This window comes from Botrytis porri (genome assembly GCF_014898465.1).
Source record: "Botrytis porri strain MUCL 3234 chromosome Unknown BPOR_003, whole genome shotgun sequence".
NCBI classification, from domain to species: domain Eukaryota; kingdom Fungi; phylum Ascomycota; class Leotiomycetes; order Helotiales; family Sclerotiniaceae; genus Botrytis; species Botrytis porri.
This window is the reverse complement of record NW_024066077.1, coordinates 62,034-74,020: the sequence shown is the minus strand read 5'-3', so window position 1 is coordinate 74,020 and position 11,987 is coordinate 62,034. Positions and strand designations below refer to the sequence as shown.

Below are 11,987 nucleotides of genomic sequence, written 5' to 3'. Positions count from 1 at the left end.
AGCTCGGTTATGAACATAATTTCCTTCCTTGGGCTATCCCCGGGGTATCTCATTATTATCGCAGGTCGATGAAGGGGTCGCACCCAGTATAATTCTCTTTGGCCATTATCGTTTCAGCATGCAGCCTTCGATATGACTGAAGGTCGCTTAAACAATTTTATCTTTTCCTTTCCCGTGCCTTGAACTTGACTCCATTCTTGTTGACACCGCCGATGGTTAAAGATTTGGCCATTTTCGCCCGTTGTAAATCCAAGGCCACCTCTGCATCGGTCAGGGCTTTTAGCCGTTGGCGTGCAATTGATAATTTAACTTCCAATTTATCCGCCTCCTTTTCCCGAAGTTTTCGGAGATTTCTGGTTGCCATGTCCTCCTTTGTATCATCATCCTTTTTCGCGTCAACAGACCTATCATCCTCAAAATCAAAATCCATCTCCATATCCATGTCTGAATCGTCCTCTCCCGCCTTTTCTCTCTGTTCTTCCTCGTCTTCCACAAATACAACTTTCTTTCCACGTGCTTTGATGCCCACGGCTCTCTTTTCTAAATATTCAACCTCTTTCGATGCCTTATTTCTCTCCGTCCGTACATAGCCTAGATCTTGTGTCTTGAACAATCGCACAGCATCCTGATTTAAAATTTGATTGCCTCGATCTCCGTTCACAGTTCCCGTATATCTTTTGCCGGTTTTCACAGGGCCCTTTTTGCCCACCATCCCAAAGTAAAACTCATCGGGGTTCTTCTCGAGCACTTTCTGCTTGAGCGCCTTAAGCTTTGCTTTCTTCTTATTGAAATCCTTCGCTCTGGCAGAGTAATCCTACAAAGTTATTTAGTATTTTGCAGTGTATCACAGGTCATACAGCCGACCAGGTTCATACCTTATGCTTTTCGAGAAGTCCCCATTTCTTGCGCTCTTCGGGTTGCGATCTCTCTTTGTAGGTGCGCCCATCACGGACTGATTTACTCGCTTTATCCATCTTCTAAGCAGTGCGCAAGTTCAATCAAGAACAACTTCTGTGAATTCAAATCAATTTGTCGTATGAATGCGTGAAAAAGTATGAGCTTTTTGAACTTTTTCGTAGATGCGGGATTGTAAAGGTAAGAAAGTTTGAATGCCGATAGACAAAATTTTGACAAGGGTTGACCATCTGCGCTAAGATAAACTAGTTCAACTTGGGAAACTACCTCAGGACATTCGATTTTCTTCAAATTGCATTGTGAGATATATTATTGTTGTACATCTTCGATTCGGATTTATATTCAATTGATCTCATATGGCAGCTATGACTTCACAAAAGGAGGAGGTAGAAAAGGCTCCTAGGCTACCCATGCCATCGCGGAATCCTCTACCATTATCCGCAGCACAAGAAGCCCAAGTCCAAGAAGTCTATCATACTAGAGTACGAAGTTATTGTGCAGCAGAAATTAAGGGTATACATTCGCATAGACATGTCTGAGAAATAGTTACTGATAATTAGCATTTAGTATTCGCGGAATGTGCCCTTGGAAGAACCTTTACTGCTCCATTCAAATGCAGAGAACAAAATCGAGCGATGAACAATTGTATGATCTCACATGCCACACAATCAGAAAAGGATGCAGCTAGAGAAGAGTGGTTTTCACTGAGATTACAAAGACAGCGGGACCGTGAAGCAAAGGAGGCGAGGAGGAAGGAACAGGAGAAATTTCACAGGGAATGGTGGGGTTTACCAACCGAGGATAGAGAGGGCGAGAAAGGCAAAGAATTAATGAGGAATGCTGAGAGAGTCGGTGGATTTCCAAAGAGGGATGAAGGACAAATGAGCAAAGACCGGCATAGGTGATCGCGTTTTCCACCCGTAATCTGGGGTAGCACAGGCGTTGGGGTTCTTTGCAGCATTTACGACTAGCGTATGGAACGCTTAACTGGAAATTATATGTACGACTATACTGATATGACATCAAATCGCATTTCTGGAACGGACGAAGAAGTTGAACCGGACTTTCGTGGTTGAACAATGGGATGTCAGTGGCCATAATTGCCACTTCTATTGAATATTTGCAGGCAAGTGCCATTGTCTTTTGACCGATTTCTTTCTGGTTGTTGAAGCTTGTCTCAGAAGCACAACGCTCTTGTCGTTTTGAGATTCTGATAGTGCACATCATATGCTTCATCGTTCCATTTCTGTACTTCTAGCGATTTCACCGTCAGCTAATCCTGAGACGACGCATGCGAGCTACGTGAAGTGAAGCAACTCCTAATTCATAGCTACCTGGAGTTCGCTCTCGGTTTGTTCATCGTTGATATGTCCTTTGCTCGGTCTCTCTGAGGCTGGCTACAATCATGTTACGACTCACTTTTCTTTCAGGCTCCATGTAGCCCCAGCAGATCTGCATTCGAAGATGATATTCGAGTGAATTTTGTCGAGTCCAGGGAATTTATGTTACATTTTAATACTGCACACATCGGTTACTTTCCCGGGGATTTCGCTGTTGCCTAGGGCAACTTGTATTACCATCCCCCAAACCACTTTCCTATACTTTCTATTGCGTCTGCCTAGTCCCCGTCCTTGAAACTAAGGAGCCGTATCTCTTATCATGAGTTTGAAACGACTTCAACACACCAATCATTCACTGCGACGAAGAAAAGTTTTCGAAAGACTCAATCTTTAGAAATGCCAAGTCATCATGACAATTCAAACGGAGCATCATCCAAAAAGCCATCTTTTTTATCATAGCATGGCACAGTGTTATTCCTGAACAGTCTGGGAATACCTACTAATTTGTTCTACTTTAGATCCAACTAGGATCATAACGCTATTATTATCGAGCATCAATAAGATGGACGATACTACTACGATGTCAACGGTACCCACGATTTCGACAGCGACACCCGCTTCCGATCCCTCCGTCACAACCTCCAATCTCCCCGAAGAACCCCCTCTTCGACTCCCCGAGACAATTGGTGCCGTTATTGAGGTCCGCACTTCTCCAAAAGGTGGCCTGGGTATATTCGCCCTCTGTACCATACCAACCAATGTTCTCCTCTTAAGCGAACAACCTCTGGTTATCCTCACCGACACAGGAACACGCACTGATCCTCTTGACGACCTTGTATCCGGCTTATCTCCTTCTCGCAAATCTGCATTCCTGTCCCTACATGCTTACCAAGCAAATCCTCGAGAATCTAGAAATAGAAGCATTTTGTATAGTAATGGTTTTGGTGTAGGTAAAGTGGAAAATTTGTCAACGGGCGTTTTCGAAACGGCTAGTAGATTTAATCATGCCTGTACACCGAGTGCAGAGTATAGATGGGGGGTGGATGCGGATGGGGTAGGAAGAATGAAATACTTTAGCAGGAGAGTTATTGAGGCGGGAGAGGAAATTACTGTAGATTATGGACATGGGGTTATGGGATTGAAGAGGTTTTACGGGTTCGAGTGTGATTGTGGGAAATGTAGAGGGTTGGAGACACGGGGTGGGGAGGAAATCGTGGAAGGAAAGGATATGTAACATTTGGGGGAGGGAGAACCCGAAGGGATCGTGCAGTTAGGCCGAAGGGGTTGGGATTGAAAATGGAAATGGAAAAATTTGGAATGGAGTTGGGAGCTCGAGACTACTTACTCGACAAGACTCTTGGATATCTGAAATCAGGTGGACAATAGAGAAATCCGACACCTCACAATATCTCTTTCGAAAATTTGGTTCAAAGTCTGCAAGAAAATTGTTGTAAAATTGCCAAGGTTTTACCAGAAACTAAAATACGTCATACTGTTCATCTCCACAATATATCAAACATTGCCATAAAGCTTGCCTGGTGTTGTATGATCATATACTTTTGGAAGTCCTCAAATATTCGAAAATGTGTTTGAGGAACACAAGTGGTTTTCTCTTTACATATCTACTTCTGCTCCTGGATTTAAGACTCTAGAATAATACGTGCAATGCAAACCAAAATGTTCAATGAGTTTGTCTCGTTTTTGGGCTTTACGGCAAGATATCCGAAAAATCGTCAATACCTGAAAATATAAACATGTTTGAGCTTACAGAAGAGCTGGGAACACTCGATAGAATTTGAATGTTTGAAAACTATAAACGTTTGAAAACCCAATTATGTACAAGACTTATCCCACCACAATTATCACACCATCATATATCATACATCGTACATCATACAACTTCATCGCTGAAAGACAAGATAATGTACATATCATACAGCATGCAACATGCAAGCTCATCCAATTCCCAAAATCTCATCGAGGGAATGTAGGCAGCAACATCCTGTGCAATAATATCACCTAAGCCTGTCAACACCAATTGGCATTTTTCATTTTGTCCCTTTCCGAAATCTGACTCGGTACCGGTGGCTGCACCTTTGACGATTCCAGGGATACCGGTTGGGTGAAAGCTTTTGAAGACTACCGTGACATCCTAGCAGGGATTAGTTTGGTTCTAACAAGGGATTGAAGTAGAATGAAGACTGGAGGAACTTGAAACTTACTTTGGTCAGTCCGGTGACTGTTTGATCTGGGATGATATCGGCCGCGTCGAATTGGCGACGTGCCTGATGGGTGGATGTGTTAGTTTTGGGGCTTATTCATTGCTTTTCATGTGAAATTGATAGTGGGATCGACATCAACGCCGCCGTTATTGGAAAGAATTTGATTGCCGTTGCCGAATGTGTTGCCATTTCTACATAATGAAATAGTGAGACGCTTGAATGTAGATGGATAGAGAACAAACTTACCCATTATTTGAACCAGACGTATTATCATTACCATTTCCGTTCCCCGAATTGGAAGAACCAGCAGTATTAGAACCAGAATTACCACCTAAAGTGTCTGTCACTGTGCCAACAGCGTTCGCGGCATCTCCGGATGATGAGAGAGAATTGGTGATGGGATCGATGGCAGCAACCCATACACCGTTGACGTATGATGATAGGATAGGGGTATCTGATTTCCTTACCTTGTTGAGGATGCTGAATCCTGAGTTTCCTGACCCGATGGCATTTTTGTTTCCGAAAATGTTGTCGCTGCCATCTGAACTTCCGCTGTCATCTCCATTTCCGTTTCCATTACCCCAGTTATTATTTCCGGCACTGTTGGAGTCAGTGTGAGTACTTTGAGATAGAAGGAGAATTGTGTTCAATAATCGGGACTAGCAGGCTAGTATAAGATCCACTATCTAGTCGGCTGAATGCTCCGCCAGATCCAATATTCCGAAAGATTTGAATGCTCGAGATGCTTTCGATATTCAAAGATCTCGGAATCTTGAACTGCAGTCTGGATTGCTGAACACACTGGAGAGAAGGGATACTCACGAATTGCCATTGCCATTCCCATTCAAGTTGCTCAAGGCACTGCCCAAAACATCTGAACCAGATCCACGCTTCGAAATGCTCATTCCTGAATTATCACTCCTAACAGCATTTCCGTTGCCGAATGTATTGCCATTCCTATCCCATGATCCTGATCTAACACCATTCTATGCGTTTGGTTAGCTGTGTTACTCAGAGATTGTAAAGAGACTTACACCGTTACCATCATGGGAACTGTCATTCCCAGCAGAGTTGCCCCCACCATTAGAATTCAAGTTTCCAAAAGCGCTGCCCATAACGTTTGAGCCATAACCACGCTTTAAGATGTCGATATCGGAGTTTCCCCTACCAATAGCATTTTCGTTTTCGAAAACGTTTCCATTTCCATTATTCGATCCTGATCCATCACCATTCTACACATCGTTAGCGAGAGGTCTCAAGAATACCAAGGACCGCATACTTCATTCTCATTACCCTTATTTCCATTGCCTACAGAATTGCCATCGCCGTTTAAGTTACCGAAGGCTGAGCCAAGACTTGAGAATTTAGAAGACGGTACGGGGGCAGAAAGAACAGAAGTTGTGAGGGCAAAGAGTGCCAAAATGTTCTTGTTGTGCATAGTGAAAATTGGTATGATTGATGCTTTGTATTGATTGAAGGTCGTGCAATGGATAGTGTCTAAGGCAGTTTTGAACAACGTGTAAGTGCGAAGTAGGATATGATGAGGAAATTGATGATACCTGGATGACAGGTAGATTCATATTTATATGCAAAATTCTATCCATATTCTGTACAGATGGAGAAAATGGAGTAAGTATCTAGGCTCACACTGTTGTTGTAGATTTGCAGATCTTTTCACGCTTCACAAGCACCGATGTGCGGTGGGAAGAGGCATTCATTTCATGTGAAGATTGCCGAAGGGTGCTTCAGAAAAGTCCCGACCAAGTTATTGACGAGATATCATATCAAGTTATCAATGATGCTGCTCAATGAATGTGGTGGTGATTAGGATCATTAAGGAGACGAATTGAGGAATGATCGGATTTACAGGGAGAGATCTGCGTTACACCTTGCGGCTCACAGCGCGGCTTTGCATGTTAAAGCTTAAAAAGCTAGCGACGGGGAAATACAAGCATAAAATGCAAATTAGAATTTTAATTCTCATTTTGATATAAAGGAAAGCCACATTTGTCAGATTGGGAAGTATAAAGTGGGTAGCCTGCTCCGATTGGGAATGCGAACAGACCTTGAGGTTAGCGAGAACTTCCACAGTCCAAACAATCCAAGGTTGTTATTAAACCCCGGGAAGAAACTCCCTTCGATCTTTCACCTTTGGCGTTTGCCAATTCATTCCGAATCGAACTGAATATCATTAATGACAAAGCAGCGATTTAGTTATGCACTATTGGAACAGCAGCAATGCAGCGTTTCCGGGAGTCTGGAGTGTGATCCGAGAATCGAAAGCCTCCAATTCCTAAATTCTCGTAAATTATTTGATCGGAATAATTTGAAATGCTGGATTCAAGAGCTCGCATCCAGTCTACTGGTCTAAACTATTAAACATTCTACAACGACATGGTTTGAAGTGAATTGTGAAAAGAGAAGAAAGAGCCGAGGGAGCTAGGCGTTTCAGTAGCTTCGATGTCTTCTGAAGCCCGATTGCTAATAGGTATAGTAGAACATTGTAAGTGGCATCAAAAAGATACCGGTATCTCCTGGAAAATTGGAAAAAGATGTAGATGGATGGAATGGCAGCGAGCCGAAACATCATTTGATTCCGGAGCGGCAGTTCTTCGAAATTGAGAGATTTGCCACGACTTGGTGTTCTATAACTACCTTGCAAATTTTGGGATCCCTTGATCGAGAATCAGAATCGCTTGATATCAAGCTAGAGTGATGTTTAGGCTAAGCCAGGAGGCGTTAGCGTCTGAAGTTATTATATAGAGACACTAGAATTGACCTCGGAGATATATAGAATTTGAACCTTCTCTCCTCACTTCACCAAACCAAGTTTCAATACTAAAAGCTGCCTACCTAGTAGTTATCTACCTAGCTGGGTGATTTACGCCTCCCATCCCGCGATCTTCATTGTATGGACATTCTGACGTTCATACCCTGCATACATTATCAGAAGTATCTTCATTGAGGTTAAACTCAATAACATTGTTGTGCTGTGTGCCATCCATGTCCTCGTCGGATGGGCAACAAAAAATAAAAAAGTTCTCTGAATATCACAATTTCACGGTTCTATACAGTGATGATGAAAGATTGTATGGTGCATCTACTTCAAACCAACTGTCAGTTCAGGTTGAATGTACTTGATTTTAAATTGCCAGCCATTGGATTCCATTTAGCCTCCGATATCGATGTTAGACATTCTTTCTCTAACAACTCTTCTCAATTGGATTGGGCACACTGACAAATGGGAAATTCTGATTGTAAGAAACAATTCGGTCATTTGGGAAAATGCTCCCGCACAAAGTACCCGTTTAGATCATCCGCACTGCACCACTTTACTGCCTCTTCAGCTGCCGTTCAAAACTTACTTGATATTATAATGCTCGGTTCCAGGCGCTTGGCACCGTATTTAGAACGCCACCTAGCATATATACTTATATGCCTTATCCTAAATATCCCTTTCCGTGTGGTGATCGTCCAAATAGACATTCGACGTCAGCGGTACTAAATTACCAGCCGCTGATTGTTGTGGCTCTGCAGTGCAAGAGTCGTATATTCCAAGAGATCAGCATCAAAATGGAGATTAGACTACCTATACCCGTGTCAATCTTTGTGTACATCGATTCTCAGCGAAGAATGCGATGATTTCAGCTCGACCCGGTCAATAAAGCAAGGAAAATTAAATCAACTGCCTATGTTATGACAGTCTGGTTCTCGGAGCTATGGACTTTTTGTTGTGCAGTTGAATCTGTGGAGATATTCTAGTATAGGGATATGGATATATAAGTACCATGGCTTCATCTCTCCTTTTTCTCAACAACTTCATACATACAATAACTTTCATCTTTCATAAACTTGTTCACCTCCTGTCTTCGTCGTCAAATTAAAAAGTCATAGACTCAAAGATAAACATACAATCATGAAAGTAACAACCATTTCTGCCTTATTGGCAATTACCGCGACTGAAGTCGCCGCCTATCCTCGATTGGCAGCAGAACATGCCGAAAGACTCGCAAAATCTCAACTCGGCAAGCAAAGTACAAGTGCTCGTGACCCACTTCAAAAGAGAGCAAGTTTTGATGCTGCATCGCAGTACGTTAGTACAACAGGAAAATATGCCTTTGTACCACCAAATTTCGGTGCAGGAGATGTTCGAGGACCTTGTCCAGGATTGAATGCCGCCGCAAATCATGGTTACATCCCCCACAGCGGAGTCGGTACCATAGGCGACTTTATCGATGGTACCAATAGGGCAAATGGCATGTCATTGGACCTTGGAACATTTCTTGCTGTTTTTGGCGCCGTATTTGATGGCAACTTGCTATGTATGTTTGGATGCTTCCTTTCATGTATTGATACTGACATCTCATAGCCTGGTCAATTGGCGGACCGACACCTAAAGTTGCACTTCCCCTGGGCAATGTTTTGGGCCTTACTGGGACTCCTCGAGGCATTTCTGGCTCCCACAATAAGTACGACTCTGATACTTCTCCAACTCGCCCGGATCTTTGGTTAGCCGGACAATCCTACAATCTTGAAGTTCCACTATTTCAGAAGTACTACGATGCTTTGGTTGAGGGTGTTGGTGCCGACGAACAATATCAGAATCTTCTTGACTTTAGAATCGACCGCTTCAATAACTCTATTACAACCAACCCCTACTTCTTCTCTTCGCCTTTTGCGGGTGTTCTCGTTTCTCCTGCCAGCTACAATTTTCCAGTCCGAATGATGTCCAACAAATCTGCAGAATTTCCGGAGGGCTCATTGACCAAGAAAGATTTGATGTCCTTCTTTGCCATCACAGGCGAGTCTGGCAACTTTCAATATAACGTCGGTAATGAACGCATTCCAGACAATTGGTACAAGAGAGCTATCGGCGATGAGTACACCATAGCTGGTTTCCTTGCTGATGTTGTCGATTACGCTTTGCAATACCCGCCTCTTCTTGATATTGGTGGAAACACGGGAACGCCCAATACCTTTGCACCTGTCAATCTTGCATCTTTGACCAAGGGCGTGTTTGATACTGGATCCTTACTTGAGGGAAACAACTTAGAATGTTTCGTTTTCCAAGTCTCACAAGCAGCAATCCCAGATATTGCTGCCGGTGCCGCTGGGAATCTTGCAAACACCATAAAGCCATATACTGATGTTGTTAATCAACGTCTTGGTGGCTTGGGCTGCCCGCAATTACAAGGCATTGATGAAAGTCAATTCTCCAAGTTCCCAGGATACACCAATTGCAAGAATGGATGTACGAAGTATTAGGTGGATTTGAGAGTAAGGGCTGTATGATAGAAGGAAACATTCTACTAATGTTAATGATTTATGATTGCGCCGAAGGTTATAGCGAATTTTGGAGCAGAAATTATCTATTTCTTTGTATTATAATTTGTATAAATTAGTGTAAATGATTAATTAACATACCTATTTTGGGACTTGTTTTCCCTAGAATATACTTATTTCAGTGTCAAATTTGCATCTAGCTAGCCAATTGCAATTGTATGAGACTTGGCTAGTGAAGTTTGAAGCTTCAATGGATGTTGATCTTATTACATCGTGAAAGATTTCGAAGATCACGGCACATCTGTTGTATAGATATTGACCGTGAAAATGAGCCGCAAACAAAGGGATTTGGTCCGCTTCATCGAACTATAAACCGGCGCTGAATTCAATTCACGTATCAGTAGGTACCTATCAATCAAGCCGAGCAAGCTTAATCTTGCTGATCGCGCTTGCTTGTCAGCCTTGGTGATCTCCATTGAACGAGGCTGAGATCCCCTCATCCTGCATCTCGAACTCTGTGATTCTTCACTTGTCAATACCAGCATTATGAATCTGTCACTAACTGATCCTTTTGTTCTTGCACAAGATTATCCCGAATCATCCACTCTCACTCTTCGCAGTGGCCATGCTTCCTGCGTGCGCTTCAATCGTAAAGGCGATTTTCTTGCCGCAGGGCGCACTGATGGCACAGTCGTGATTTTTGATGTTGAGACCAACGGCATAGCACGAAAGCTCAAAGGACACACGCGACAAGTGCAATCGCTAAGTTGGTCGCGCGATGGTAGATTTCTACTCACATCGAGTCAGGATTGGACATGTATTATTTGGGATTTGATGGATGGAAGTATTCTGAGGACTGTACGATTTGAGGCACCGGTATATTTGGCAGAATTCCATCCTTGGACACAGTGAGTCAAGAAATCTCATTTTAGTTTACCTTTAGGACGGCGACTGACTAATTCTACGTATGCTAGTTTGAAGATATTGGTCTCATTATTCGAAGATCCGCCCCTACTGGTAGATCTTACGAACCTCCAAGTGGTGAAATACATTCTACCTTCTACAATCAAAAAACGAACAGTATATGGAGAAGACGAATCGAAACCGATCGCACCACAAACAACAACAGTCGCAATCTTCACCGCCTCGGGAGATCACATACTTTCAGGTACTAACAAGGGATGGCTGAACATAATCGAAGTGGCTACGAGGACGGTTATTTACTCTACAAAATTGTGCACCGGCGTGTTACTTTATATGAGGCTTACAACTTCTGGTCGAGACGTGGTAGTCAATGCTCAGGACAGAATTATCCGGACGATCCAAATACCGAATTTATCAGCTGAGGATCTTGACCCTGATACGATAGATATTGAAGTCGAGCACAAATTTCAAGATGTCGTCAATAGGCTGAGTTGGAACCATGTAGCGTTCAGTGCAACGGGCGAATATGTAACGGCTTCAACATTCAACAATCACGATATTTACATATGGGAAAGAAATCACGGAAGTCTGGTAAAGATTTTGGAAGGACCAAAGGAAGAGCACGGAGTGGTTGAATGGCATCCTCACAAGCCTATGATTGCGGCCTGTGGCTTGGAATCGGGAAGAATACATATTTGGTCCATAGTTCCGCAGCAAAGATGGTCGGCTTTAGCACCAGACTTTGCTGAAGTCGAGGAAAATGTTGAGTATATTGAGAGGGAGGATGAATTTGATATTCATCCACAGGAGGAGATTCACAAAAGAAGATTGGATGCTGAGGACGACGATATAGACGTTCTAACGGTTGAGCCAACCAAGGGTGATGTGATCGACGAAGACAATGCATTCAGAATGCCGGTACAACTCGATGGTGATGATACCGAGAGCGAAGAAGAGTTTGTAGCTGTAGGAAGGGGTGAAATGAGAAGGAAAAGCCCTTCGGATGGACGCAATTACCAGCTTGATTCGGAAGCAATCGGCAGTGCAGATGAACAGCCTCGAAGGAAGAAAGGTAGAAGACGTTGAATCATGCATTCTCCTAAAAAATTCTTTACATGGCGTTTTTAGGCAAGCATGTGGTCTGGAGTCTAAGGTGGGAAAGATATGTTTTCAGTGGGTACTTGACTGACTTGCATATCATATGCAGCCGTCAACCAATTAATAGCTTACACATTAAGAATGAAATAATCTAGCAATAAACTCAACCAGCACTTCCCTTCGTTATCTTATCTCACAATTCTTG

At 43.0% G+C, this 11,987-nt stretch overlaps 6 protein-coding genes across 7 annotated transcripts; 4 read left to right on the top strand and 2 right to left on the bottom strand.

Moving 5' to 3' along the window:
- Positions 1-16: 16 nt before the first annotated feature.
- Positions 17-1,017, bottom strand: EAF01_002118 (uncharacterized protein). Its single transcript, XM_038910369.1, has 2 exons — positions 876-1,017; positions 17-814 (listed from the first exon to the last, which is right to left on the bottom strand). Exons 1-2 carry the CDS (start codon positions 972-974, stop codon positions 158-160), a joined length of 756 nt encoding a protein of 251 aa, XP_038773291.1. The 5' UTR covers positions 975-1,017; the 3' UTR covers positions 17-157.
- Positions 1,018-1,051: 34 nt separating this feature from the next.
- EAF01_002117 (uncharacterized protein) lies at positions 1,052-1,820 on the top strand (the record flags this gene model as incomplete). The annotated part of the gene is made up of 3 exons (XM_038910368.1): positions 1,052-1,095; positions 1,156-1,428; positions 1,483-1,820. The coding sequence occupies exons 2-3, from the start codon at positions 1,272-1,274 to the stop codon at positions 1,818-1,820; spliced, it is 495 nt and encodes a 164-aa protein (XP_038773290.1). The 5' UTR covers positions 1,052-1,095; positions 1,156-1,271.
- Positions 1,821-2,817: 997 nt separating this feature from the next.
- On the top strand, positions 2,818-3,489 carry EAF01_002116 (uncharacterized protein; the record flags this gene model as incomplete). The annotated part of the gene is made up of 1 exon (XM_038910367.1): positions 2,818-3,489. One exon carries the CDS (start codon positions 2,818-2,820, stop codon positions 3,487-3,489), a length of 672 nt encoding a protein of 223 aa, XP_038773289.1.
- A 596-nt stretch (positions 3,490-4,085) lies between these two features.
- Positions 4,086-6,283, bottom strand: EAF01_002115 (uncharacterized protein). 2 transcript variants are annotated; one of them, XM_038910365.1, is made up of 6 exons: positions 5,757-6,283; positions 5,512-5,709; positions 5,300-5,463; positions 4,724-5,077; positions 4,478-4,668; positions 4,086-4,407 (listed from the first exon to the last, which is right to left on the bottom strand). In XM_038910365.1, exons 1-5 carry the CDS (start codon positions 5,913-5,915, stop codon positions 4,584-4,586), a joined length of 960 nt encoding a protein of 319 aa, XP_038773287.1. In that variant the 5' UTR covers positions 5,916-6,283; the 3' UTR covers positions 4,086-4,407; positions 4,478-4,583. The 2 variants fall into 2 exon arrangements, with proteins under 2 accessions (XP_038773287.1, XP_038773288.1); XM_038910366.1 differs by having other exon boundaries at positions 4,478-4,540; positions 4,945-5,077.
- Positions 6,284-8,393: 2,110 nt separating this feature from the next.
- EAF01_002114 (uncharacterized protein) lies at positions 8,394-9,742 on the top strand (the record flags this gene model as incomplete). Its single annotated transcript, XM_038910364.1, has 2 exons — positions 8,394-8,799; positions 8,847-9,742. The coding sequence occupies 2 exons, from the start codon at positions 8,394-8,396 to the stop codon at positions 9,740-9,742; spliced, it is 1,302 nt and encodes a 433-aa protein (XP_038773286.1).
- A 564-nt stretch (positions 9,743-10,306) lies between these two features.
- On the top strand, positions 10,307-11,770 carry EAF01_002113 (uncharacterized protein; the record flags this gene model as incomplete). The annotated part of the gene is made up of 2 exons (XM_038910363.1): positions 10,307-10,668; positions 10,735-11,770. The coding sequence occupies 2 exons, from the start codon at positions 10,307-10,309 to the stop codon at positions 11,768-11,770; spliced, it is 1,398 nt and encodes a 465-aa protein (XP_038773285.1).
- Positions 11,771-11,987: the final 217 nt, after the last annotated feature.

What these genes read in the sequence shown, in the direction of transcription:
- EAF01_002115 (XM_038910366.1), bottom strand. Translation starts at nt 5,915, where the DNA reads ATGCACAACAAGAACATTTTGGCACTCTTTGCCCTCACAACTTCTGTT. An exon ending in GTTCCCATGATGGTAACGGT is followed by an intron (nt 5,464 to 5,511) that starts GTAAGTCTCTTT and finishes CCAAACGCATAG; the next exon opens with AATGGTGTTAGATCAGGATC. An exon ending in GGGAATGGCAATGGCAATTC is followed by an intron (nt 5,078 to 5,299) that starts GTGAGTATCCCT and finishes TGACTCCAACAG; the next exon opens with TGCCGGAAATAATAACTGGG.
- EAF01_002118 (XM_038910369.1), bottom strand. Translation starts at nt 974, where the DNA reads ATGGATAAAGCGAGTAAATCAGTCCGTGATGGGCGCACCTACAAAGAG. An exon ending in GACTTCTCGAAAAGCATAAG is followed by an intron (nt 815 to 875) that starts GTATGAACCTGG and finishes ATAACTTTGTAG; the next exon opens with GATTACTCTGCCAGAGCGAA.